Source organism: Dipodomys merriami, unplaced genomic scaffold, assembly GCF_024711535.1.
Source record: "Dipodomys merriami isolate MVZ:Mamm:240054 unplaced genomic scaffold, mDipMer1.0.p SCAF_11, whole genome shotgun sequence".
Classification (NCBI taxonomy): domain Eukaryota; kingdom Metazoa; phylum Chordata; class Mammalia; order Rodentia; family Heteromyidae; genus Dipodomys; species Dipodomys merriami.
Window position 1 is genome coordinate 48,853,492 of NW_027202382.1, and position 26,772 is coordinate 48,880,263.

Sequence of the window (26,772 nt, forward strand, 5' to 3'; positions counted from 1 at the left end):
GGTGCCCTGTGCCTGGATGCCGGATGGTGGGCATCCTAGAGGACAGTCCGTGGGACAGGCTCTCCTCGCCTCTGCCCCTCCCAGGAGCTTCTCCTTCCCACAAGTCCCTGTCTGGAGAGAGTTTGGTTATCAGAGGTGGGGGCTGTGCTGGGAAGAACTGCAGACTGGCCGTGTGTGCCGGGGGAGGATGGATGGAACCCGGCCTATTGACTCCGGGCCCCCAATCTCAGGGGAAGGCCAGGGGTGGAGGCGCTGAGGGACTCAGTGGGCAGGGCGAGGGGCCCCTCCCGCTGCCCTGCAGGCCCCCGCTCAGTGAGGCTGGAGGGGAGGGGAGGCAGGGGCCATCTTGGAGTGGCCCTGCCCTGGGGCGGCCCACAGGGGGCGTCCTCAGATGTACGCGGGGGTCCCTGGGGCCACACGGCACCATCTCTGCCTTCCTGCCCCATTACTCTGTCCCCAGCAGGACCTCAGGGAACAGCCACTGTCAGAACCCTTCCCTGTCCCAACCCTGGGAGCTCCTGTAAGCATGGCCCTCAAGTATGTCCTGAGGGGAGTTGGGAGCTCCCCTCCTTCCCAGCGGTCCCCACTCCCCCACCCTCCCCCACAGGTCTGTACCTGCTCCCTCCACCCTGCACCAAAGTTCAGAGTGGTTTGGCCAGGAGGCAGGGGGGGGGGAGACGATGGGGGAGGACTTGAGGCTGATTATGAGCCTGGAGTAGTGGCCAGGGACCAGTGTGGTAACAGGCCAGAGAGGGGGAGACGGGCAGGACGCAGGCAGACGGGCACCTGGACAACACCCCCAGAGCCACAGGTGGTAGGAGCTGGGACCCTGGCTAAGGAGCCAGCCTGGTGGGGTACCCCAGGATGCCGGGAGCCTGATGGGGTACCCCAGGATGCCGGAAGCCTGGTGGGACACCCCAGGACACCGGGATCCTGGTGGGGGCAAACAGTTGGGGCTAGCAGGTACTGAAGAGCAATGGAGCCATGGCTGCTGGGTGTGGAGGCCAGCCCTAGGGGTGTGGGCAGGGTGTGCTAGCCACAGGCTGGCCACCAGAAGGTTGGCCCCGCATCACTGAGCCCTCGCTGACAGGTCACCAGCGGGCAGCAGAGGGATCTTGGCCGGCAGTGGCCGGCCTGCCCGCTGGCTGCTGTGGTCTGGCACAGGCAGCCACGCAGTAGGAAGGATCTGAGGCGTGGGTTGAGCGGAACCTGTGGGTAGAGAGGGTCGGCCGGCTGGTCCCCAGCCTGCAGTGTGGTGGGAGGTCAGGCACTGTTGGTTTTCCATTCATCTATGTCGCTCTGTTTAGCAAGGTAGCAAATCTCAGACACGCGGCCCACACCTTGGATGATGGGAGGGGCTAAGCCCTTGAGGTGGACAGGTCTTCCAGAGGCCCAGAGAGCCTGGCATCCATCTGCAGCCCCTCAAGTGGCCAGTGCTTACAGGCACCGGACAGGGGACCGACCCAGTCATACTCTGCAGGCCTGCAGAGGTAGGGCAGAGAGCCAGGGTTCCAGAATCTTCCTCACTGTCCTGGCCTGGCCCCCAAGAAGGCAGAAGAGGTTGGGTTGCATGCAGATCAAGGAAGCCTGTGGTCACATGGGGGCCGGGGACGCTGCCTGTTGCAGGGACCGGCCAAGAGGTCCATGCTAGGCCAGGAAAAACCATCGTGGCCATGGGACAGGGAGGGGTTCGTCAGGGCCTTCCTGGGGCTGCTGCCCCGGCTGAGACCCCAAGGTGACCCTAGGCCTCCACCCTCTTGTCCTTGGCGCCAGGGTCCCCATACCACAGCCCCACGCTGTTGCTCAGTCTCGGGAGACCCCTCCACCCCAGGGCACCGGCCAGGATGCACCCGGGCCTTTGGTGCCCACTGTCCAGCTCAGAGATACTGGGGCTCCCTCTCTCTCCCAGACCCTGTGTGGCCCACAGGGTCTTGGGCCTCACCTCAGATGTCCTGCGAGGGTGGACATGTCCAGCTGGGGTGTCCTATGGGGCGGTGGGGCCTCCCCCATGTGGGGCACCTGTGCCAGTGCCAGCGAGGCCACAGAGCTGGCCAGGCTGAGGGTAGATAGCACACTAGGTCCGGCGCGGCCTTGCCCACCCCTGGGATGGGCCCTCCTGGAAGGCGCGCCGTGGGAGAACTCAGCTGTCTGCCAGCTATGGGCACACGTGCGGAGCGGGGCTGGGCTGGGGGGACACTCCCTGCACCGACCTTCCTCCCAGCAATGTTGACCAGCACCCACCGTGGGAAGTACCTGGTCCCCCCCGAGCAGCTGGCCCCGGAACTGGCCTTGGGCTCTGACAGGAAGAAAGGTTCGCTGAGGAGGACAGTGCTACAGCGCAGATGCCTCTGCCCCTCCCCCCAGAACAGGAGGACAGCAGGGATTACCTGGGCTCCCCCACCCCCAGATGTCAGTGCTCTGAGCCGTCCTGATCCCCAATCTGCCTCAGATCCCCCGGAGGAGGAAGCTGCCGGAGGGGAGGGCCGGGAGTCCGCTGCCGTGGGGGCAGACGCCTAGGCTGGCACGACCCCGCGACCCGCACCCTGCCATGCCCGCTCCCCCCGTGGAGGGCCCGCCGCTGGCCCTGAGCCTGGCAGAGAAGGCCATGTGCAAGGTGGTGTATGGCGCGCCGCGCCCCCGCCCGCTGCTGCTGCCGGTGGGCCTGGAGCTCTGGCTGTACGTGCAGAAGATGCGCAACTTGCACAGGACGAGGTGGGGGCCCGCGGCGTGAGGCCTGGCAGGCGCTGAGTGTGAGGAGGGACAGGGTCTGGTGGTGTGAGCTGGTGGTGTGGGGTCTGGTGGTGTGGGGTCTGGTGGTGTGAGCTGGTGGTGTGGGATCTGGTGGTGTGAGCTGGTGGTATGGGGTCTGGTGGTGTGAGCTGGTGGTGTGGGGTCTGGTGGTGTGAGCTGGAGGTGTGGGGTCTGGTGGTGTGAGGTCTGGTGGTGTGGGGTCTGGTGGTGTGAGCTGGTGGTGTGAGCTGGTGGTGTGGGGTCAGGTGGTGTGGGGTCTGGTGGTGTGGGGTCTGGTGGTGTGAGCTGGTGGTGTGGGGGCTGGTGGTGTGAGCTGGTGGTGTGGGGTCTGGTGGTGTGGGGGCTGGTGGTGTGGGGGCTGGTGGTGTGAGCTGGTGGTGTGAGGTCTGGTGGTGTGGGGTGTGGTGGTGTGGGGTCTGATGGTGTGGGGTCTGGTGGTGTGGGGTCTGGTGGTGTGGGGGCTGGTGGTGTGGGGTCTGGTGGTGTGAGCTGGTGGTGTGGGGTCTGGTGGTGTGGGGGCTGGTGGTGTGGGGTCTGGTGGTGTGGGGGCTGGTGGTGTGAGCTGGTGGTGTGGGGTCTGGTGGTGTGGGGGCTGGTGGTGTGGGGTCTGGTGGTGTGAGCTGGTGGTGTGGGGTCTGGTGGTGTGGTCTGGTGGTATGGGGTCTGGTGGTGTGAGCTGGTGGTGTGGGGTCTGGTGGTGTGGGGTCTGGTGCTGTGGGGGCTGGTGGTGTGAACTGGTGGTATGGGGTCTGGTGTTGTGAGCTGGTGGTGTGAGCTGGTGGTGTGGGGTCTGGTGGTGTGAGCTGGTGTTGTGGGGTCTGGTGGTGTGGGGTCTGGTGGTGTGGGGGCTGGTGGTGTGGGGTCTGGTGGTGTGGGGTCTGGTGGTGTGAGGTCTGGTGGTGTGAGCTGGTGGTGTGAGCTGGTGGTGTGAGCTGGTGGTGTGAGCTGGTGGTGTGGGGCCTGGTGGTGTGGGGTCTGGTGGTGTGAGCTGGTGGTGTGGGGTCTGGTGGTGTGAGCTGGTGGTGTGGGGTCTGGTGTTGTGGGGTCTGGTGGTGTGGGGTCTGGTGGTGTGGGGTCTGGAGGTGTGGGGGCTGGTGGTGTGGGGTCTGGTGGTGTGGGGTCTGGTGGTGTGAGCTGGTGGTGTGAGCTGGTGGTGTGAGCTGGTGGTGTGAGCTGGTGGTGTGGGGTCTGGTGGTGTGGGGTCTGGTGGTGTGAGCTGGTGGTGTGGGGTCTGGTGGTGTGAGCTGGTGGTGTGGGGTCTGGTGGTATGGGGTCTGGTGGTGTGAGCTGGTGGTGTGGGGTCTGGTAGTGTGGGGGCCTGGCTGGTGGATAGAATGTCACAGGCCCAGGCTGCCTCTCCTCCACAGTCACCTGGAAGGACAGCTGTAATCAAACAAGCAGGTGGACAGGGATGTTGTCTTGTGATTGGTAACCAAGTGACCCTCCTGGTAGCCAAATCGGCTCCAGCAGCCCTTCCAAGGGGTCCAGTGAGGGCCTGCCCCCAGCCTGGCAGGTGTGGGCAGGAGGTCTTGGGTGCTGGGGTGGGCAGGCAGCTCAGTGGTTTGGCCTTCTAGTCTCAAAACCACCATCCTGTCCCCTAGCCACGTGGCTCTACTGGTCCCAGAGGAAGCAGGCAGGTGGGGGATCTGAGTCTCCCCAAGTCCCCCTGAAACCACATGATGAGGAGCCGCTCCCGCCCAGGACCGCGAGTCTGGGCCCAGTGTGATTCCGGTTGTTTCTGGGATTCCCTGCATACGCTGAGCTGTAATGAATCTCACATTGTTTGGCCAAGGCCACTAAAGTGCCACGTGTCAGCCATCGGCCCGGCTGATGGGGCCTCCACTCCACGGTGTTCTTGGTGTCCTCGGGAGAGGCAGCCCCAGCCCCCGCTTCCCACAGCCCCTGTGTGGGAGGCAGACGGGGCCCCAGGGCTGGATAGACACAGGCCACTGTGGCTGATTCTGAGCAAACAAAGGGACTCAGGGAGTGGAGGTGGTGCTTCCGGGAAAGGGGCTCAGGGGGTGGAAGGGCCTTGGAGGGGGCTGGGCACTGAGACTGGGCCCAGCTCTGCAGACTGCAGGGCTGTGGGTGTGTGGGCATGGGGCGGGTGGAACCTCCAGAAGACAGCTCTGAGCCGAGTGGGAGCAGACCCGGGTCAGCCTCTCCAGGACCCATCTCCCACCCACGCTCCAGAGAGCTCAGAATGCCCAGCTACTTTGACAGGAGCTCCGGGAGCGAGCTGTGTGGGTGGTATTGAAGGGGTGTTTGACTGGCATGATCAAGGAACATGGCCCCAGATGTCCCACACTCACCCCTGCCCGCTTCTGACGGTTACTCTCAAATCCTTACAACCCATAAGGGCCAGCTGGGAGCTGGGCATAATGGTGCTGACCTGCAATCCCAGTGTTCCACCCAGAGGTGGAGGAGGGTCAGCAGTTCAGGGCCAGTCTGGGCTACATAGCTATCCCTGTCTCAAAACCAAAGACAAAAAAAAAAAAAAAATACTCGGTGGGTTTTCCACAAACTGAACAAAAAGGTATAGAAAGGCCAGGCACCAGTGGCTCACGCCTGTCATCCTAGCTACTCAGGAGGCTGAGATCTGAGGATCGCGGTTCAAAGCCAGCCAGGGCAGGAAAGTCTGTGAGACTCTTATCTCCAATAAACCACTAGAAAAGTGGAAGTGGTGCTGTGGCTCAAGTGGTAGAGCGCTCGCCTTGAACTGAAGAGGTGAGGGACAGCACCCAGGCCCAGAGCTTAAGCCCCACAACAGACCAAAAAAAAAAAAAAAAAAAAAAGCTGGTGCAGTGATTCACACCTGTAATCCCATCTTCTGGGGAGGCCGGTGAGACGTTCACTTGAGCCTGGGCACCACAAGGAGGCCCCTGCCTCACAAGGAAAAGAAAACAATAGCAGCCGTGCTAGCCTGGCCTCATAGCCCCGCTCAGCCCCGTGTCAGGTCCCTGGGCTGGGGTCACACTGCCCTTTGGTGACAGGTCTGTCCCCAGTCCCCTCCCCCGGCCTCCCTGCCCCGAACCCTCCCTCCCACCTTCAGCACAGTCTAGAGACTGGGTCCTACCCTGATCTCACCACCTCATAGACCCCCACCCCACACAAACCCTCCACGACTGGACAGGCTCTGGCCTAGGCCCACAGGGTTGGAGAGAGGCAGAGACCAGGGATCCCAGGGTACCGCGTCCAGCCCAGGGCTCTACAGCAGGCCGGAGCAGGGCTGGGTAACCTCACTCAGAGACTCCTGCACACACCGTCCTGCCCCTGCTGCTGTGCCCTGGGGCAGCTCGCCCGAGTCCTGGCTGCGGGAGTCCCTCTCCAGCAGGGGCCTCTGCTCAGCGGCTGCACAGGGCCCGGGCTGAGGGGCTTCTCTGGCAGTAGCATCGGTGTCCAACCAGGGGCTGGTGCCATTGGGCATGCGTGCGGGATTCCTGGGCGGGGAGCTGGAACAGTGAGCATCCCGGGTTCACCCCGGACACGGATCCCGGGACACTGTGCTGTCCTCTTCCTCCCTGTTTCTCAGGCTGGAACCTGGCCAGCAGCCTGCACTGCAGGTGAGACCCTGACCCAGGGAGGCTGTGGACCTTCAACCCAGATGCAGCCTCGACCCAGCAGAGTCCTCCCTGGGAGGACCGGGGCTGGCTGAGGGAGAGGAGGCTTGGATCAGGCGGGCTGGGGGCGGGAGGCAGAGTGTGGATCGGTCCACGCCAGGTCCCCGGGAGTGCGTGGGGAGGGGCACCTGGCCCCTCGGTGCGGGAAGGCCGCGCTCTGTCGGCTGGCTTGTGCACCAGCCCCCTCTCCCCCCCCCCCCGACAAGGTTCTCCCTGCCGCCCAGACTCACGCGCTCTGGGCCCTGCCCTCACTCTGGCAGACGAGCAGTGAGGTCAGGGCAGAAAGAGAGTTGCACAGATGTGCAAGCCTGGGATGCTGTCGGGCCTCCTACTCCCAGATGTGACTCCCCAGCAGACACACGTGCCGTGTGGGGCAGCCCCGCCCACTGAGGCCCGCTGAGACCGTCCAGGAGTGGGCTCGGCCCCCGAGGGAGGGGCGGGCTGTGACACCTCTGCCTCTGCCCAGGATGGAAGCCTCGTGCCTGGAACTGGCGCTGGAGGGCGAGCGGCTGTGCAAGGCCGGAGACTTCAAGGCGGGCGTGGCCTTCTTTGAGGCCGCCGTGCAGGTGGGCACGGAGGACCTGAAGACGCTGAGTGCCATCTACAGCCAGCTGGGCAATGCCTACTTCTACCTGAAGGAGTATGCCCGTGCCCTGCAGTTCCACAAGCATGACCTGCTGCTGGCACGGTGAGCACCCCAGGGCTGGGCCTGAGAGGAGTCTGTCCCTGCGTGTGTCCCACGTGCATCCTGGGTGCATCCTGAGTGCATCCTGCATGTGTCCTGTGTGCATTCTGCATATGTCCTGTGTGCATCCTGCATGCATCCTGTGTGCATCCTGCATGTGTCCTGTGTGCATCCTGCGTGAGTCCTGTGTGCATCCTGCGTGCATCCTGCATGTGTCCTGTGTGTGTCCTGCGTGCGTCCTGTGTGCATCCTGCATGCGTCCTGTGTGCATCCTGCATGTGTCCTGTGTGTGTCCTGTGTGTGTCCTGTGTGCATTCTGCGTGTGTCCTGTGTGCATCCTGTGTGCATCCTGCATGTGTCCTATGTGTGTCCTGTGTGTGTCCTGTGTGCATACTGCGTGCGTCCTGTGTGCATCCTGCATGTGTCCTGTGTGCATCCTGCATGTGTCCTGTGTGTGTCCTGTGTGTGTCCTGTGTGCATCCTGCATGTGTCCTGTGTGCATCCTGCGTGAGTCCTGTGTGCATCCTGTGTGCATCCTGCATGTGTCCTGTGTGTGTCCTGCGTGCGTCCTGTGTGCATCCTGCATGCGTCCTGTGTGCATCCTGCATGTGTCCTGTGTGTGTCCTGTGTGCATTCTGCGTGTGTCCTGTGTGCATCCTGTGTGCATCCTGCATGTGTCCTATGTGTGTCCTGTGTGTGTCCTGTGTGCATCCTGCATGTGTCCTGTGTGCATCCTGCATGTGTCCTGTGTGCATCCTGCATGTGTCCTGTGTGTGTCCTGTGTGCATCCTGCATGTGTCCTGTGTGCATCCTGCATGTGTCCTGTGTGCATCCTGCGTGCATCCTGTGTGCATCCTGCATGTGTCCTGTGTGTGTCCTGTGTGCATTCTGCATATATCCTGTGTGCATCCTGCATGCATCCTGTGTGCATCCTGCATGTGTCCTATGTGTGTCCTGTGTGTGTCCTGTGTGCATCCTGCATGTGTCCTATGTGCATCCTGCATGCGTCCTGTGTGCATCCTGCATGTGTCCTATGTGCGTCCTATGTGCGTCCTGCGTGCATCCTGCATATGTCCTGTGTGCATCCTGTGTGCGTCCTGTGTGAGTCTTGCATGTGTCCTATGTGCATCCTGTGTGCATTCTGTGTATGTCCTGTGTGCATCCTGCGTGCATCCTGTGTGCATCCTGCGTATGTCCTGTGTGCATCCGGTGTGAGTCCTATGTGCGTCCTGCATGTGTCCTATGTGCATCCTGTGTGCATTCTGCGTATGTCCTGTGTGCATCCTGTGTGCATCCTGTGTGCATCCTGTGTGAGTCTTGCATGTGTCCTATGTGCATCCTGTGTGCATCCTGCGTGCATCCTGCGTATGTCCTGTGTGCATCCGGTGTGCGTCCTATGTGCGTCCTGCATGTGTCCTATGTGCATCCTGTGTGCATTCTGCGTATGTCCTGTGTGCATTCTGCGTGCATCCTGTGTGCATCCTGCATGTGTCCTGTGTGTGTCCTGTGTGCGTCCTGTGTGCACCCTGTGTGGGGTCACTCACACACAACTCTGTGTCTACTTAGGTGAAACCTTGGGCACCACCCAGAAGTGTTGCTCCTGGTGTTGGGGCTCTAAGCTCACTCCTTGCTGCCTGCTCTCACATGTGGCCCTGTCCCTAGAGTCCCTGGTCTCCCTGTGAACCCCATGCTCTGCAGGCTTACCACTTCCCGCCTCTGTCCCTTTCCACCCTTCTCCCTCACTCCAAAGTGTCCAGTCTTGTCCAGCCCCCAGGCCCTCTGCTCTGCAGGGTCCTGTTGGGTCCCCTCCTTTGCATCACCAACAGCTCTCCCTCTCTTCTGATCTCCTAAGTGGGGTGATGTCCACACTGGCCTCCTACCCCAAGGAGCCCCACACCCTGCCCTCAGCCTCAGCCCTCAGCCCAGATGTAGCGTCAGCAGCCGGAGTGAATGTCCACTACTTATCCCTCCACCGCCAACCCCACCCCGGCTTTCCCCGGGCCCTGATAGCTGCGTGGGGCCTGGCCAGGTCCCTGGGGAGCCCCCAGCAGAGCTGCTGGGTGGGCAGCAAAGGAAGGACTCTTGCCTCAGGGCTGTGCTCAGAGCCTCCCCTGCCCAGCATCACGCTCCTGCACCTCCCTGGGCCAGGCCCTGCTGGGCTCAGGGCCCAGCCCGTCCTCCGCCTGGCTCCTCACTCCCTCCTGCCTTCTAGGACCATTGGTGACCGCATGGGGGAGGCCAAGGCCAGCGGGAACCTGGGTAACACGCTCAAGGTGCTGGGCCGATTCGATGAGGCTGTGGTCTGCTGCCAGCGCCACCTGGACATTGCCCAGGAACGGGGCGACAAGGTAGGTGACCGGGCCCCACGGCCATCATCGTCCCCCTGCTCTGCTCTCTGGCCCGTGCTCAGGCTGAGACCAGGCAGGGGTGCCGTACCACTCAGCCTTCCCCCACAGGAAGGAAGACCCCCGATGACTGTGAAGGTGCGCGGTCCCTCGGAGACGGGGCCCCCTTAGCTCACGTGGCTCCCCAGCCACGGCCCCTCCCATCTCCCCCCTCTGCCCAGCTCCCCCAGCTTGTCCAACACCCAGCACTCCTTTGGGGGTCCAGGAGGAGATGGGAGGCAGGGCTGGGAGGGCTCGTCCAGGCTACGGAATGGACCGGGCTAGAGCAGCTGTAGGCGGGCCCCACCTCCTGCCACGAGTCCGGCCTGCGCCGCTTTCCCTCCGTACCGTGTGGCTGAGCATCTGTGCTGCCCGGGGGCAGGTGGGAGGTCACGCATGTGCAGCTGGCACGCGCCCCTGCACTGGAGCTCTCCCCCTCGGGCATTAGCGCCCAGGCCTGGTCAGGTCTTGTCATGACCAGAGGAGAGGACCCCAAGCTTCCTTGCATCCCTTCCAGAAGGTCCAGAGCAGTGAGCGGGCCCGCGGGCCGGCACAGGGCCTCTGTACACTTGGGGTGGGCTCCGTGGGGAGATGGGGGGCCCAGCCCACACCTCGGCACCGCTTACAGGTCGGGGAGGCAAGGGCACTCTACAACATCGGCAATGTGTACCACGCCAAGGGCAAGCAGCTGTCCTGGACCAGCGCCCAGGACCCCGGGCACCTGCCGCCCGACGTGCACGAGACCCTGCACAGGGCCTCCGAGTTCTACGAGTGAGTGGGGCTGGCACCCATGTCCCGGGCTCCCCAAACACTTCCTAGACACACCCCTCAGCCCCGTCCACCACCCCTGTCAGGACAGGCAGGACCCAGCCAGGCCCCCAGCCCCGTAGCTCAGATGGAGCCAAGACACCGCCCCAGCCACCCAGTCCCCATGCCACCCCCTGGCAGAGCTGAGGGGACTCAGCTCAGACAGCCTTGGTCTGCAGGAAGAACCTCTCGCTGGTGAAGGAGCTCGGCGACCGCGCAGCCCAGGGCCGGGCCTACGGCAACCTGGGCAACACCCATTACCTGCTGGGCAACTTTGCCGAGGCCACAACCTTCCACAAGGAGGTGAGCCAGGCCGGGCCAGCGGAGCAGTGGCAGGGCCCTGTGGCGGCTGGGCCCAAGGTGACCCCTCGTTTTCAATGACAGAGGACCATGGGGGAGCAGGGGTGCCCCATCCACCCCTGGCTCCATGGACACTTGGTGCTGGGGGTCCGTGGTCTGCTCTGGCTGCCCTGCGCAGGGAGGCAGCCCCCCCTCCACGCTGCCGGGCCGCTCACGACCCTCTGGGGCTCGGGTGTGTCTGCAGCGGCTAGCCATCGCCAAGGAGTTCGGAGACAAGGCAGCCGAGAGGAGAGCCTACAGCAACCTAGGCAATGCCCACATCTTCCTGGGCCGCTTCGACGTGGCTGCTGAGTATTACAAGTAGGCAGTGCCCCGACCCCCAGGGGAGGCTGGAGCCCGGCCCAGGCGGGAGGGGTCTTTCCGCCTCGGTCCTCCCTTCTGAAGGGCAAACAGATGAAACTCCTGAAGTTGTGCCCAGCCGTGGGCCATCTCCCTCCCGGCCTGAGCACCAGCCTCCAGGAGCTGAGTCCTCACGACTGGGTCCTATCTCAGGCCCTGAGTCCTGGGCCCCAGTGTCCTGGGCTGCCTGGGGGGAAATAGCAGCTCAGGGTGCTGAGAACTTGGTACTCCTCAAAGCCCACGGGACGGGAGTGCACATGGTGCCGGGGGCACCGGATCATGGGGACGCAGCCAGGCCTGCAGAGCCCCGGGCGGGGGGGGGTTAGGCTTGGGCTGGAGACCACCACCCAGGCTTCCCCGCACCTCCCACCCTCGCCTGCCCCCGCCAAGCGTGGACACGGCACTGACCCTGGCGCTCTGTGCAGGAAGACGCTGCAGCTGTCCCGGCAGCTCAGGGACCAGGCAGTGGAGGCGCAGGCTTGCTACAGCCTGGGCAACACCTACACGCTGCTGCAGGACTACGAGCGCGCGGCTGAGTACCACCTGCGGCACCTGGTCATCGCTCAGGAGCTGGCCGACAGGTGCGTGGGCACCGCTGGCAGGCCCAGCCAGGCCTGGGGGACGCTGGCATGGCGGACGCAGCACGGCCTCCCCCTCACTGGGCAGCACCAGAGACTCGGTGTGGACACAGGGACCCCAGGCCAACGTGCTTTCCCCTTTTCTATGTAAATGTCATCCCTAGAAAGACAGATGGACAGGCCTGAGGCTGCTGTTCTGGGAGTGGAGGACGCTCAGGGAGATTTCTCTGCCAGCCACTAGGGGGCGAGCCTGGCCATGAGCCCGGTGCCTGATGCTCTGCCTGCCCGCTATGGATGGCCCAGAAAAACCTCTTTGAGGGCAGGCCGCTTTGTGGGCTAAGGGTTCTGAGATAACTTCATGACAGGATAGGAAAAAGAATACAGGCCTGGACACGGGTGGCTCTCGCCTGTCAGCCCAGCTACTCAGGAGTCTGGCTGAGATCTGAGGATCACGGTTCAAAGCCAGCCGGCACAGGAAAGTCTGAGACTCTTACCTCCAATTAACCAATTAGCCACCGCAGTGCTGTGGCTCAAAGTGGTAGAGGGCTAGCCTTGAGTGCAAAAGCCCAGGACAGTGCCCAGTCCCTGAGTCCAAGCCCCACAATTGACAAGAAAAAAAGAATGCAGCTGTTTGGGGCTTCTCCCTGCTGGCGGCCAGGTGTGGGTGGTCCTAGACAGTGGGGACGGGGTCAGTACGGCAGAGAACGTGTGCTGTCCAGTCAGTGCCTCTTACGCATGGGGTCTTGAGAGGACCCACCCCAGAGGGCTTGGGACAGTGGGCAGGCCTGGCAAGGGTGGACGTGGACTGTCTCCCTTCCTACAGGGTGGGTGAGGGCCGGGCATGCTGGAGTCTGGGGAATGCCTATGTGTCCATGGGGAGCCCAGCGCAGGCCCTGACCTTTGCCAAGAAGCACCTGCAGATCTCCCAGGAGGTGAGTAGCCCAGTCCCCGGTCCTCCGCCTGAAGTCCCGTGTACTATCCCTCTCCCCCGCCCAGCAGCCCCCAATCCCCTGGAGGCCAAGTTTCCACTGTCTGCATGGGCAAAGACAGGAGCCCACTGTGCACTCCTAGTCTTTCTTAGTGCTCTGTGGGAGACCCACAGCTACTGAGTGCCCTGCCCTTAACTCCTATGGACCTCAGCCAGGCTGGCCATGGGGTCCCTGGGGCACCAAGAGGCCCCCTGGGGGCTTCCTCAGACCCCTCAGCTGGACTTCATCTGGGAAAGCTGTGTCCTCCTCATCCTTGAACGGATGGCCCAGACCCCTCCTGTGGGCAGGTGGGGTCATCACAGTTAGCCCTGGTCTCCCCTAGCACGGACAGACCAGTTCCGCCACCCATGCCAGCTCCACGTGGGGGACCCCAGCAGAGGTGGGGGTCAGGAGGCGCTGCCTGGAGACCCCTGCCAGGGGCAGGCCTCCAGAGCCCGCCAAACCCCCTGGCCACCAGGCCACAAGGCCACCTGGTAATTCAGGCGTCCAGGAGGCCCCTGCGGGAGCCTGAGACTGGTGGGGTCTGGGTGGGAGACCCGGCCCCTGGGGCTGAGAGAGACCCGGCCCCTGGGGCCTGTGTCAGGGCTGAGCTGACCTCCCACCAGGGGGCACCACGGGACACGAGACCAAGCTGCCAGGGACCCTGAGCACTTCTGGAGTATGGCTAGGTCCTGTCAGAGACCCCCAGAGGCAACAGACCCCCAGAGATGACAGACCCCCTCAGGGGTCACCTCAGAGGCCAGAGGTCAACATAGGCTGCCTGGGGGACAGGGACCCATGGCTGACCGGGGAGCAGTCCCAGCACCGCCCACTCACCTGGCGCTCCTCGCTGTAGATTGGGGACCGCAGCGGGGAGCTCACCGCCCGCGTGAACGTGGCACAGCTACAGCTGGCGCTGGGCCGCCTGACCAGCCCAGCCGCCACCGAGAAGCCTGACCTCGCCGGCTATGAGGCCCAGGGTGAGTTCCCAGGGCTGGGCCGGGGGCCATCTTTTAGAGGCCCAGTCTAGATTGCAGTTTGGCTGGGGGCGGGGGGGGGGAGGCCTAGTGCTGGCAGGGCCTCAGCTCGGTGCAGGCTCGGGGTGAAGGGCACAGGAGGCAGCTTCTGCCAAACGCAGGCGCTCCCGGAGCTAGCAGCCAGAGGAGGGGCGGCCCCGAGGCCGTGTGGCTCCCCTCTGCCCAGCCTGGCACAGGCCCAGACAGACTCCTGCCCTGCTCCTGGGGTCACCGCCTGGCAACCGGATAGGGCCCGGGGGCGCACACAGGTGAGTCAGGGTGAGGAGACGTTCGGTGGGCTCCAGGCCGTGGGCAAAGGTGTGGTGACTGCTGAACCGCACTCAGCCTAGGCGGGTTCTCACCCAGGGCCTGTGGCTGTCTCCTGGCCTGGTCCAGCCGCCGCCACCCCCCACCCCAAGCCATCCCGTGAGGGTGGGCTCCGTCCCAGGCCGGCGTGGGAGGGGCTGCCGGAGTGGGGAGAGGGGCCTGGCCTGCCTGGGGTACTAAGCTGGGGAGGTCCAGGCGGCAGCTGCCATAATGACCTCCTTCACAGCCTGTTGGTCCTCCATGCAGGTCAGCAGCACCACACACAGGGACAGAATGTTCCCTGCAAAGCAAATACATTAATACCTACGAGAGAGGGGGCCCGGTGAGGGATGCCATGCTGAGCTGGCCACCTGGGGTGGCGGGCAGACCTGGGCAGGGGGCAGGGTGCCGGCTGGATCTCGGGATTGCCACAGTGGAGCCAGTCCCCCGTGGCTGGATTCCCAAGGACACCCGGCCGCCCTGGCCTCCAGAGTCGGCCGGAGGGATCGGTCCACCGTGAGCGACCCGGGACCCCAGCCTGGAGGGGTGGCGTGGAAATGGGTCTTTGGCGTTTCTCACCAGGCCCTAGTTGAAGTACTGAGGACAGAGAAGAGGCATCGCCTCTGCCCCCCACGCCACCCCAGGAGCAGGGGCTCCACGCTGACCGGGGGAAGGGAGGGCAGCATCTGCCCGGCCGCAGCTCTGCCCGGCCCCGGATGTCCCAGGGTGGTGGCTCTGCGGAGCCCTGGCGCAGCCCCCAGCCCGCGTCCCCCAGCCAGAGCAGGCAGCTCTGCAAAGGCTCCCGCAGAGGCGGCCAGCTTTGTGTCCTCTTGACTCTTTCCTCTTCTCTAAGCCAAGGGAAAGGGGGGCATGGCACGGGAGAGCGGCCCGGGACAAGGCAGCCCTGTCTCCCGCACTGGCCGCCCCGCTCGGCCCTGCCTGACCCCTCCCAGCCGTGCTCCCGGAAGCCTCCCACCACAGGCCCGGCCGCCTGGCCTGCTGGGAAGGCCCCCCCCCCAACCTGGGGCGTGGCGCAGGGCGCGGGACTGGCGGGATGCAGCTGCTGAAGGCGGACCTGTGCCCCGGGGGTCCGGGCAGCACCGAGAGCGATGCCTGCCTTGGTGAGCCAGCGGAAGCAGGGCCTGGGGGCACTGGAGTCTGGACTCTCCGCCACTGAGGGCTTCCACAGGTGACACTGTTCACCTACCCCGGGGGGTACTGAGCTGGTCCTGCCCAGACTGTGCCTGTCTTCTGGAATCTGTCTCATGGAGCTGGTGAGGGACAGATGTCTTTCCAGAGCCCAGATGGACAGATGTGTGTCCCATGTGGCTTGGGGTGGGGGAGAGGCTCCTGGGCTGGGAGGGTGAGCTGGAGGCGGGGAGGCGCTGGTGTGGTGCGATGTGGCCGGGGCAGGGCCTAGTGGACGTGGGATTTTCATGCACGTTCCGGTGGGCAGCGGGCTGGGCATCATTGTGCGCATGGGGTGGTGGTGTGCCCCGGTGTGGCTCGGTCAGTGTCGGGGCTGGCGCCGGCCGGGGGGGAGGCAGGTGCCCAGGGCTCAGGAGCGCCTCTTCCTGAGAGAACACGGGGATTTCACGTGACGGGGGACGGAGCGCTGCTGGCCGAGCCTCCCTCCGCTGGCCTTCCTCCCCAGCACAGCTCCCACACCTGCTTCGGGGACAGAGGCGCCCCTGTGCAGCTTCCGGGCCGCCCTCCTCCCACAGCGTGCCCGCCGGCTCTTGCTCAGGACCTTCTGCACGCCCTCCGCCTGCTGGGCCCTGCCCATGGCTGCCCTGGCACAGGCCCCACGGGACACATGCCCTTGGGTCCCTTTGCCACCCCTGGGTCAGGTGCTTGCATGGCGGGGCGTCTGGGGGTACCTCAGTACCCCACCTGTGGGACTGGGCGCAGTTCTGGCTGGGGGAGGGCCGGGGGGGCCATGCGGCAGGGGTGCAGTGCATCTGCGAGGGAGCTGGCTCCCAGCAGCCCCAGGGCTGGGGGAAGCTGCGTCATGGCACGCGGAGGGACAAGAGGGACAGCCCCGGGGGAGACACAGGTCCTGGAGGGGCGAGGATGGCATGGGGCGCCCCCTGGGACGGCTGGCCGGGACAGGCTGGCCCGGGGGCTTAGGTGCCCCCCCCAGGTCAGAAACTATTGATAGCTGCTGACCATGCGACTGTCCAACTCAGGAAGGGGGGGGGCTGTGCCAGGGAAGTTTCCAGGACTTGCCCTTGATGGGAGGGACAGGAAACAGAGCCAGGGGACCGGGGCCTGAGGCCCCTTCCAGACAGAGGGTGCATTGAGCTGGGCCTAGCAGGCCTCCACCCCGCAGCCAGACGGTCAGGCCTCGCGCAAGAGGGCGTCCAGGCCTCTGCACAGCCGGGACGCGGTGAGGGCGGCAGGCGGCTCAAAGCCTCTGACAGCACTGAAGGCCCAGACGAGGTGGGGAAACCAAATCTTGCCCCCAGGATTCCCAGGGGCTGCGAAGAGACAGGCCCGTGCCAGCCTGCCGTGCAGGGTGGAGTGGGCTGTCCCAGGGTCCGGTGAGTGGAGGCCCGGCGGCCTCTGGAGCAGACTTGCCCCCAGTGACCCGCAGCGCGCCCGTGTGGGGAGGGCACGCGCGCTGTGCGGTTTGGGGGTGGTGACGTCATTTCTTCCTCAGACCTGCTTTCCTAACCTGGGAGTGGGCATCGAGGACCCCCGGCCCCCACTCCACGCTGTCCCCTCAGCCACTCGCCTCCCAGTGCCTGATGGGCAGGCCAATTCGGGAGCCACACGGATGGCCAAGGTGGGGCGGGCCACCGGCCGGTGGGACACAGAGCTGGCTTCCTTCGCGCCCCAGGCAAGAGGAGTCCCCTCCACCCCCATGTCCCCTCCACCCCCATGTCCCCTCCCGTTGTCCTGCCCTGAGTCACTGCCTGACTGTGACGAGTTAGGCCTCTGCCTGGGGCCTGTCTGGCGTCAGCAGGCGGGAGGTAGCCCCCTTGGCTACCTGGGGCTACCCTGGGATCCCGGGTCCTTGTTCTTGTTCTCTATACACAACCATCTCTTCAGGACACCCACTGTTTAAACCGAGAGCATGGACAGGCTGGGGGTGCTGGCAACTCGGTCTGGCATGGGTCTTCATGCCACCAAGACAACAGCTTGGCCCATCCAGAGCCACCACAGCCGTACCCCAGCCCTCTCATCTGCAGTAAGAGCAGCAGGGGCCGGGTCGGGACAGGACCCCTTCCCCAGGTCAGAGCTGAGGCATGGTCTCCCTGACTCCCAGCCTCAGACAGCCACCACCCACCCGCCCCGGCTGCTCTCCTCTGCAGGGCGGGTCCCTGGGGGCCTGGGCCTCCCCGGAGATGCACAGGGCATGTCTCAGACAGGGCAGAGCTTGGAGGTCCTGGCTACCCTGCACTCCCAGTTCCTGCCCCCTGCCTGGCGTGTTGTCCCTTGCCTGGCTGGCTCTGCTCTTCCATCTCAAGCCTCCTCCTCTGGGACCAGTGCTGCCCAGGGCCCCGGGGCCTTGGCTTGGCTGGCTTGTCATCCTTCACCCCCAGCTCCGTCCCGGTCTGGCGGCTGGCCTTGGCTTCCCTGTGCGGACAGGTCCTGCCCAGCGGCTCTCCCTGGACAGAAGGTCCAGGTGCTGCCTGTGTTAGCACTTGATATGGGGGGGGGCAGGCTAAACTGTGCCTGCCTCCCAGGGACATGTTTGGAACTGAGGTTTGGGGTCCCACTGCAGGGCTGCCAAGGGCTCGCGGCAGGGGCTGGCGGCTGCAGCGGAGCCAGAGGTCGGGATCAGGGCTGGCTCCTGCGGGGTGTGCCGGGGTGTGTGCGGGGCGTGCGGCAGGAGGGATGCACAGCCTGTAGGCGGCACCGGGAGTAGTCAAGAGCCTGGACAGGACCCAGTGCAGGGAGCCCCGCAGTCAGCCCCATGCCGCTCTCAGTCAGGCCTAGCCTCGCGCCCCCCCCCAGGGACACTGGACACGGCGCTGCGGTCGCTGCTGTGAGCTGCTGGCTCCTGCGGCGTGGGCTGCCGCACCTTCAGCCCCCAGGGCTCCAACCTGGGCCCGCTGGCCGGCACCACTGACCCTGTCTTGCTGTCTCCCAGGGGCCCGACCCAAGAGGACACAGCGGCTGAGTGCTGAGACCTGGGACCTGCTGAGGCTGCCCCTGGAGCGGGTGAGCTGAGCGGGGGCAGGGGGGGCTGGGCAGGCTGGGGGGGGGAGCCAGGCTGGGGGGGGCTGAGCTGGGGCAGGGGAGCCGGGCGGGGATGGGGGGGACGGGGGGGAGCCGGGCTGGGGGAGAGCTGAGCCGGGGCAGGGGAGCTGAGCTGGGGCAGGGGAGCCTGGCGGGGACGGGGGGGGGGACGGGGGGGGACGGGGGGGGAGCCGGGCTGGGGGAGAGCTGAGCCGGGGCAGGGGAGCTGAGCTGGGGCAGGGGAGCCAGGCGGGGAGGGGGGGATACGGGGGGGAGCCGGGCTGGGGGAGAGCTGAGCCGGGGCAGGGGAGCTGAGCTGGGGCAGGGGAGCCAGGCGGGGAGGGGGGGGTACGGGGGGGGAGCCGGGCTGGGGGGGAGCTGAGCGGGGGCAGGGGAGCCGGGCGGAGCCGGGGGGGGGGGGAGCCGGGCTGGGGGGGAGCTGAGCCGGGGCAGGGGAGCCAGGCGGGGAGGGGGGGGGGAGGAGCTGGGCTGGGGGGGAGCTGAGCCGGGGCAGGGGAGCCAGGCGGGGAGGGGGGAAGTGGGAGTCAGGCTGGGGTGGGTGGACAGGGCTGGGATGAGCTGGGCTGGGGTGGGTAGTCTGGCTGGCGTGGGGATCTGGGCGGGGGAGGGGACCCGAGCTGCGGGGGGTGCGTGGCAGGGGATCTGGGCGGGGGCAGGGAGCCGAGCTGCGGGAGGGGGGGGGCGTGCTGCAGGGGAGCTGGGCCGGGGCAGATGGCTCAGGTAGGGACCAGCACCCTCAGTGGTGCTGTCTACTGTGAGCAGCGTGTTAATGGCCTCAAGGTGTGGCATCTGCCCCGCTGGCCCCGTGCACTTGGAGACAAATGTTCTCAGAGGACTGCAGCCCTGCGTTGGTCCATCTGCCACCAGCCTCGCCTCCCCCACATCCCCTGCTTCTTGCCAGCTGTGCATCCCCAGGGAATGGCAGGGACCTTTCCCATCCCCTGCTCGGCCCCCATGCCTTGGTGCACCCGTCAGACCCTGTGGCTGAGGAGGAGGCAAAGCCTCCTGGTGGAGGAGTTGGTGGGGGTGTAGCAAGCCCCAGGCGAATCTAGGGGTCAGCAAGCAACACAGCAAGAGTGGGTGCTCTGTTACCCCAAGGCAGTGTGCTGACCTCTCTGAACCTATGGTTCTTCCAGTATAGCATTGGTTTGGGGTCTCACATGGGCCCAGGGACACCCAGTCATTGTCATTGCCTAGTGTGAGGTTTACATTTGGGGAGGTCAGTACCCCCAGCGCATGGACGGGCCTGCACCCTCAGACATCCACAGCGCCCCAGCCCCAGCCCACAGCACGGATGGCCCTGAAGCCCTTGGCTCCCTCCAGGCGGTTGACCCCACCAATGGTCCGTGCTGCCATGGCTCCGGCACCTGCCCGGCCTTCTCTTTGGGGGCCTGGGACGGGCCCTCGGTTCAGAACTGCCCCGCCCACGCCCAGCCTGCTTCCCCCTCTCAGGAGCAGAATGGAGATACGCACCCACCAGGGGACTGGCGGGGACTGGGCAGGGACGCGCTCCCGCTGCCCGGGAGGAGCAGGAAGTACCAGGAAGGGCTGGACCCTGCTGAGAGGCGGCCCTGGGACGGCAGCCACTCCCCGCTGGACAGCGCCGATGTCCGGGTGCAGGTGCCTCGCTCGGTAGGTGGCTCCTCTCCTCAGCCAGCCCCAGGGGGGCCAGGCCGGGCCTGGCTGCTCAGGGAGGCCGAGGGCCCCTCCGCCGGTTCCCCCCCACATCCCCCGCCCCAGGCCTGGCACTCAGGGCCGGCTGCCAGGAGCACTCAGGTGGGTTTTTCTGTTCCAAATGGGCCTGTTTCCATCCTGTCACCAGTCGGGGCTAGTACCCCCAGCGCTCAGGTGGCCTCGCTTTCTGCCCCCGGCCCCCTCCCTGGCCCCCAGACCTGTGTGTGGGTCAGGAGGGCCTGGCTACCCCTGCTCAGAGCCCAGCCGGCAACCCCGCCTCCGGACAAGGCCCCTCCGCGGCCCCTTGGATCTGGGGTGTGCCAGGGCAGGGTCGGCTGGAGGAGACGGCAGCCTGGCACGGGTCTCAGGCCCCTCCAGCAGGAGCTCCTGAGGCAGGCTGCAGCCAGCAGCCCCTGGGGGTCTCCAGGAGCCACGGTGCCGCAGGTTCAAGCCTGCCCACGTGCCGTGGCGCAGGGGAGGGGCCCCGGAGCAGGCCAGCCAACGTGTTGCTGGGGTGTCTGTGCATGGCTGCAGAGCCGGGAGTGGGGTCCCTCCTTGCCCCACGTGCAAACGGCTCCACGCAGTGTCCGTTACCACTTGGGGCAGGGACGGGGACACGGGCGGATGGCCAGGTGTGCGAATGGAAGACTGGGGAGGGACACGGACCGGTCGTGGAGGGACGGGCCCACGGCCCCTGTGCCCAGGGCTGGTGTCTCCAGGCGCCCAGACAGGGGGAGGGTCCAGGGACACAGGGAGACTGAGTCCAGGCTCAGAGATCAGCACTGGGCCCTGGAGCAGCGCACCTGGGCGCAAAGGGCCTAGAAATTCACCTAAAACATGCCCCCCCCTTAACCACCTCCCAGCCGGGCGGGCGTGGGCACGCCAGGTATTCTTAGTGCCAGGAGGCTGCCTGCAGCCCACCCTTCCCCGCACCCAGGGCTGCTCCCATCACAGGAAGACATGAGGCACGCTGGGAACGTGGAGGCCTCCCCTCCATGTGCTAGGGCAGGCCCCATGGAGGGCCACTGAGGTGAGCCTCTGTTTCCCGCCGGTGCCCAGAGCCACCGTCAGCAGGTGGCCCAGCCCCGTCCAGGGGAGGGGTTCCGAGGCCAGGAGAAGGACAAGGACGAGTCTGTCTGAGCCGAAGGAAGAGGCAGCGTCTCCCCTCCTGCGGCCCTGCTTGGGAGGAAGCCCAGGGCCAGGCACGGGGCGGGAAGCAGACTTTCAAATCAGCTGTCCGCCCCCACGGCACAGCGTGACCACCCACTGGTGGAGGGGGGCGCTGCTGGAGCTCAGCTCGGGATCCAGTTCTGTGTTTATGGAGTGTGTGTGTGCGTGTGTGTGTGTGTGTGTGTGTGTGTGTATGTGCATGTAAGAGAGAGAGAGTGAGAGAGAGAGGGGAGAGACAGGGAGCGAGGGCGGGGGCGGTGCTGGGAGGAGAGGGCCCAGCCCTCACCCTGGCTCCTATTTAAGTGTCAGGCAAACACCGTAGTTCCCAGCAGTGGCGGTGGGGCTGCGTTTGGCACTCCGGGCAGGTGGCGGCGGCCGCGCCGGCCCATTGGCAACCTGCCTGGGCTGCACGTGGCTGAGAGCCCCGCAGAGCTCCTGACTGCTGCTGCTGGAGAAGCCCGTGATCCCGCGTGAGTGTGGGTCCCCGCAGAGCGGAGGCTGGGGCCCTGGGGGCCTTTTGGCCAAGGCGGTGTGGTCCCAGCCAGCACCATAGCTGCCAGGCTTCCACGAAAGCAGAAGAGGTTACGGTCAGACTTCAGCAGGAACTCAGAGCTTCAAGGGGGAAGGAGCCAGGATTTGGGGGAGGGGAGGTGTTCCCCACAGTCCTCACACAGAGGAAGCTGTGTCTAGGCCCCCAAGGTGATTCTCCCCGATGGGGACTGAGCCGCCTCCGGCTGTCTGGCGCTCCCTGTGCGGTGCTGGGCCCGGCTCTTACGCAGGAGGGGCACCTGCTGCTGGAGGGGGCTCTGGGCTCGGGGACGGGACAGCGGCTGGCATGGGGACACAGGAGCCAGTCTCAGCCCCGAGGTGGCCGTGTACATTTCCTCCCCGGCCCCTGGGCCAGGTCCAGGAGGGTCCTCAGGGTAAAGCTGCTGCGGCTCAGCAGCCCAGGGACGTGCCCGGGGCAGGCAGGCCTGGGCCGCGGGCTGGGGCGCAGCGGGGCAGATGGAGGGGACTCCAGCGCAATCCCATGGGCCTCTGTGGGGTGCCAGCCCCTCTGGCCACCTCTGCCTGGGCCCACAGGCCAGCGGGCTCGCAGCGCCTGCCAGGCTTGGTGCCAGACCTCCAATGCAGAGGGACACATCCTGGGGGTCCCAGGCTCATCCTGAGTGCCCGGAGCCCAGTGGGGTCTCCCCACAGATGTGCCCTGCCTGCCCTGCCTGCAGCGTCCTCTGCTGGGACCTCTGCTTTCAGAGAGCTGAGACCAGTCCTACACCAAGGTCCCAGGTCTGCTGGCCTTGGCAGGTCACACGGCCGCTGCATGTGGGGCAGTCTTGGGCACTGGGCACTTGGGGTGGCCTTGGTCTGTGGTCCATGGAGGCCTCCAGTCAGCTCCAAGTGGCCGGCTGGGGCAGGTGGGCAGGCGGGCAGGCCAGAGCACACCCTACCCACATGGCCCTCAGGCCCCAGAGAGGCAGACAGAGGCACAGAGCAGGCCTGCGGTGACCCTGGCCTTGAGAGTTCCAAGGGGACCATGCCCCCCCACTCCATGGATGTGCAAACTGAGGCCCCGGAGGGGTCAAGCTTGACCGAGGTCACCTGGCACCTGGGGCTCAGAGGCCGAGGGTCTCCACTCCCATCCTGCCCCCTCCTCGGACCATCGTGTGTCTCAGAGCACCCCCACTCCCATGCAGACCCCTCTGGGGGCGGCCTGTGCCTCAGTGGTCCACACCGGGCTGAGTTAGCCCCTGCTCAGAGCCCAGATTAAACTCCTGCCCGGCTGCCCACTCCCCAACAGCCACGCTCAGAGTTCCTGCTGCCGCCCACCCGCCCAGGGCCCCAGATCCCGGCACTGCAGCCCCTGTGGACCCGGCACTGTCTGTGGGAATGCAGGGAGGGGCTGGCCAGACCCAGGAGGTAGGGACCCCACATAGCAGGAAGCCCCCACTTGTCAGAGGCTCTGGGCAGGTGGGCAGCCGTCGTTCCGAGGACTTTCCAGCTGCCCATGGACTCCGCCTTCTGCCCCTTCTTCCCGCATGTGGAGGTCCAGGCTCTGCCCTCCAGCCTCACCAGGGTAGGGGGAGGCGGTGTGAGCATTCTCTCTCACACCCCAGGATCTGGGCTCATCGGCTGCTGCCCTCTGGGCCTGCCTGCTGGCCCAGGCCTTATAACTGTGTTCCCAAAGACAGAGAAGGAACAACATAGGAGCCCTGACCTGCCCATCCCTGTGGTCTGGCCGGCCACCACAACGAATCTCCCGTGGCTGGCCAGGCCTGCTGCCCACCCAGGCACGCGCCTGCGGCCTGAGCAGCGCCATGCTCAGGTGGACTGGGTGGAGGCTGCCAGGCCCTCGAGGGGGAGTGGCCGGGGGTCGCTTAGGTTGAGACTGGGAGAGGCAGGCCCAGGCAGGGGCAGTGTAAGGCACGGGGGGGGTGCTGAGGCCCGGCCTGCGGCGCAGGAGCGGGTGTGGGCAGGGGGGCGCCCGGGCAGCAGGGATGGTGTCTGGGAGCCGAGGGGCTGCGCTGACCCCCCGGTGCCCTGCAGAGCGTCCCCAGAGCCCCCTCCTCCGACGAGGAGTGCTTCTTTGACCTGCTGAGCAAACTCCAGAGCAGCCGTATGGATGACCAGCGCTGTCCCCTAGAGGAGGGGGCTGCAGAAGCCACCGCTGCCCCCTCCCCAGAGGAGAGGGCGGGTGAGTGTGGGGGAGGGACAGGGCCTACATCCCCCGCCCCCTCCGTGGCCTCTCAGTACTGCCCCCGACGAGCCGTGACAGGCCAGCTACGGCGCACCCCTCCCGGGAGCAGCCCCCACGTGCCCCCGAGCTGCGTCCCGGGAAGCGCGTAATTATCCCGCCCTCTGGAGCACGCATGGGCGCACGGCCGCCTCAGCATGTGGGAGGCCAGGCTTTCTCCTGTCACCTCCTGGAAACCCAGGAGGTGGGCGTGGGCACCATCCCAGGGGCCACCGGGGCCTGTGTCCCCAAGGATTCATCAGGGAGACCAGCACTTCCAGCTCCCCACCCCCCTCCCCGGGCTGGCCGGGCAGCCCCTCCAGCGCCCCCTCTGCCCCCCACCCCTGCAGCTCAGCCGTCCATGACAGCCTCCCCGCAGACCGAGGAGTTCTTCGACCTCATCGCCAGCTCCCAGAGCCGCCGCCTGGATGACCAGCGGGCCAGCGTGGGCAGCCTCCCCGGGTTGCGGATCACCCACAACAACGTGGGCCACCTCCGAGGTGACGGGGACCCCCAGGAGCCCGGGGATGAGTTCTTCAACATGCTCATCAAGTACCAGGTGCGCCTGCAGCCTGGGGCGGGGTGGCCCGGATCTGAGAGGCGCGGGAGCCGGAAAGGCGGGGGGGGGAGGGGGGCTCCCAGTGTGGGTCAGTCCCTCCGTCTCAGGCCATGTCCAGCCAGCCACTGGACTTCAGCAAGTGCTCAGGCTAGCCCTCCCCTCCCCAGAGGGCAGGTGCCAAGACGGCGGCCTTGGGACGCCGCGGCTCGGGTGGCCACCTTCTTGGGTGTGGGGCTGCGGGTCCCACGCAGCTCCCCCGCCTGGGCAGAGGAAGCCAAGGTCCCCGCCGCTCAGTTGAGGGCCCACACGATGGCGGAGAACAAGGGCAGACGCAAAGCCAGAGCAGGGCCAGCAGGGTGGGGCGGGAGAGGGGCGGTGACCGGAAGCGCGGTCCAGTGGCCTCCGGACGGGGAGGCACGCCGTCGTGGGGCTTGGGGTCAGGCGACGCGGTAGCGTGGCTGGGGTCGGGTGGCTACCACTGTGCCGGCTGCCAGCAACAGCACAGTTCCAGATCTGATGTTCGTCCCGCAGAGGAGACCAAACCACAGCCCCGGGTCAGCCGTCCGGAGAGCTGCCTCTAAGCCAGCCCCTCCCAAGAAGCCCAGAGCCCCCCGTCCACTCGCACGCATGCGCCAGCGACTGCACCGGCTCCCGTCCCTTCTGCTCCAGGCCCTTCCGAGGAGCCCGGGCACACCCCAGGCCGCCCGGCCTCTGTGCCAGGACAGGCAGGGGCAGTGGGCCGTCTGGCCCTCACAGGACCCTGGGGTGCTCCCCGTGGCCAGGGCTGGAGCTTCCGGGGTCAGTCTGGGGGCAGCGTCAGGTTCAGGTGCCAAACTGAGACCACTGCGCTCAGCCAGTCATTGGGGGTCGGCAGGCTTTGGGGCGGGCTAGGGCGGACCCCGCCTCCTGGGCCTGGCTTGTTCCAAGCCAGCAGGTATCATTTGGACCTTCTTGTGTGGACTAGTCCCAAACTCTTGGGGGGGGGCGCGGTGAGACCCCGGGAGGTATCGGGACGCAGTTCTACCCTGGGGCCAGGCGGGTAGACACAAGGAGGCCCGAGATGGCCCGATTAGATTCACCTAGATCAGAGGAGTCGCCCGCTTCGGGGCCCAGGCCACTGCCCTGGGGCTGTCGGGGGCCCCCGACCACTGGGCTCCAGGAAAGACTCCCGGGTCACCCTCCTGCACACATCTGTCCAGTCCTCCAGGATTGACGACCAGCGCTGCCCGCCGCCCGACGTGCTGCCCCGGGGCCCCACCATGCCGGACGAGGACTTCTTCAGCCTCATCCAGAGGGTGCAGGCCAAGCGGATGGACGAGCAGCGTGTGGACCTCTCTGGGAGCCCCGAGCAGGAGGCTGGCGGGCCTCCCGAGCCCCAGCAGCAGTGCCAGCCTGGCACCAGCTAAGACCTTCCTCCCCCCACCACAGCCAGGCCTGCCCGCCCCCGCTCCGGGTCTCAGGTCCACGGTGGCCACGATCCCGAGACCACAGCTGAGGGCCGAGAGCCCAGGCCCTTCCTAGTGAGCTGGGTGCTGGGTGTGCAGCCCGCAGGGCATCTGCCTGCCTTCGGCACGGTGCGGGCCAGGGCCGCCATGCTGGGGAGGGTGTGCTCTGTCCCACACGGCCCAGGCTGGCCCTCAGCATGCTGACCCTACATCCCGGTGCTGCCCAGACCTGACCTCCCCCCACCCCCAGGCTTTGTCCTGCCCCACCAAATGTGAAAACCTGCCCTGGCCATCCCTGCCACACACAGGGGGCTCTGGAGGCTTCTTGGGTTCTGAAGACATGGGTGTGTTCTGTCCCCAGCTGGTCCTGGGGTGGTCATGCAGGAGGCCCACTCTGTGCCCTCTGCCTCGGCCCCAGAGCAAGGCCCTGTCCCAGCCCGTCTCCCTACTCCTGCCCCAGCTCAAGGACACGGCTGCCGGCCAGCCACAGGGCAGTGGGGCAGGCAGGTGCCCACCATATTGGTATGCTGTCCTGGGCCCAGAGGGCCTTAAAGCCACAGCGCTTGGCCCTGTCTGCAGAGCAGGAGGGAGGGGACAGAGGCTCCAGTTCCTCAAGTCCTCCAGCTCGGCCAGCCCCGAGGCCAGGGACACACTTGGGGCCTGGCCCTAGCGTCCGGCCAGCGGCGGGCACTGTGGCACCAAAGAGGGACTGAGCTTAACTGGGCCCCTCTGAACCCCCAGCACCCTCGCCAGCAGGGGAGAGTTAACTGGGCCCCTCTGACCCCCCACACCCTCGCCAGCGGGAGAGAGGGCGTCATGGCCTTCTTTCCAGGGAGGGGTCCAGGCCCTGTGTGTGTTGAGTTGGCTGCAGGGTACCGTACATGGGACCCAAGACTCAGGCAGGACCTGTGTAGCCCCAGGGGGCAGGCCACGCGGGGACCCACAGGCAGCACCTCCAGCCTGGTGCCCACTCCACTTCCTGAGCGGGAGGGGCAGGGTGCCTCAGGGCCAGCCCCAGACTGGCAGGGACCCTGCGTGCAGCACCGCCCGGTGTCACCGCATACTTGAACGCACATGCGTATTTATTGCTCACATTTGCCATGTGGTCAGCGGCCCTTTCCAACCCAAGAGGTACGTTTCTGGTTTTCCCCCAAAAATAAAGTCTGCCAA

The 26,772-nt window shown here is 66.1% G+C and overlaps 1 protein-coding gene across 3 annotated transcripts in view; it reads left to right on the top strand.

The window, feature by feature from the left end:
• Positions 1-26,772, top strand: part of Gpsm1 (G protein signaling modulator 1) — a 28,543-nt gene extending 1,771 nt beyond the window's left edge. Inside the window, exons 1-14 of one of the 3 annotated variants that reach the window (XM_070015053.1) lie at positions 2,549-2,712; positions 6,838-7,059; positions 9,269-9,404; positions 10,069-10,211; positions 10,427-10,550; positions 10,792-10,907; positions 11,372-11,527; positions 12,348-12,456; positions 13,349-13,472; positions 17,914-17,984; positions 19,476-19,655; positions 23,412-23,559; positions 23,949-24,157; positions 25,357-26,772. In XM_070015053.1, coding sequence (XP_069871154.1) covers positions 2,549-2,712; positions 6,838-7,059; positions 9,269-9,404; positions 10,069-10,211; positions 10,427-10,550; positions 10,792-10,907; positions 11,372-11,527; positions 12,348-12,456; positions 13,349-13,472; positions 17,914-17,984; positions 19,476-19,655; positions 23,412-23,559; positions 23,949-24,157; positions 25,357-25,563 — 2,109 coding nt within the window. In that variant the 3' untranslated portion in view covers positions 25,564-26,772. Of the gene's footprint in view, positions 1-2,548; positions 2,713-6,837; positions 7,060-9,268; positions 9,405-10,068; positions 10,212-10,426; positions 10,551-10,791; positions 10,908-11,371; positions 11,528-12,347; positions 12,457-13,348; positions 13,473-17,913; positions 17,985-19,475; positions 19,656-23,411; positions 23,560-23,948; positions 24,158-25,356 lie in introns of those variants that run through there. The other 2 variants (XM_070015051.1, XM_070015052.1) reach the window with 2 other exon arrangements.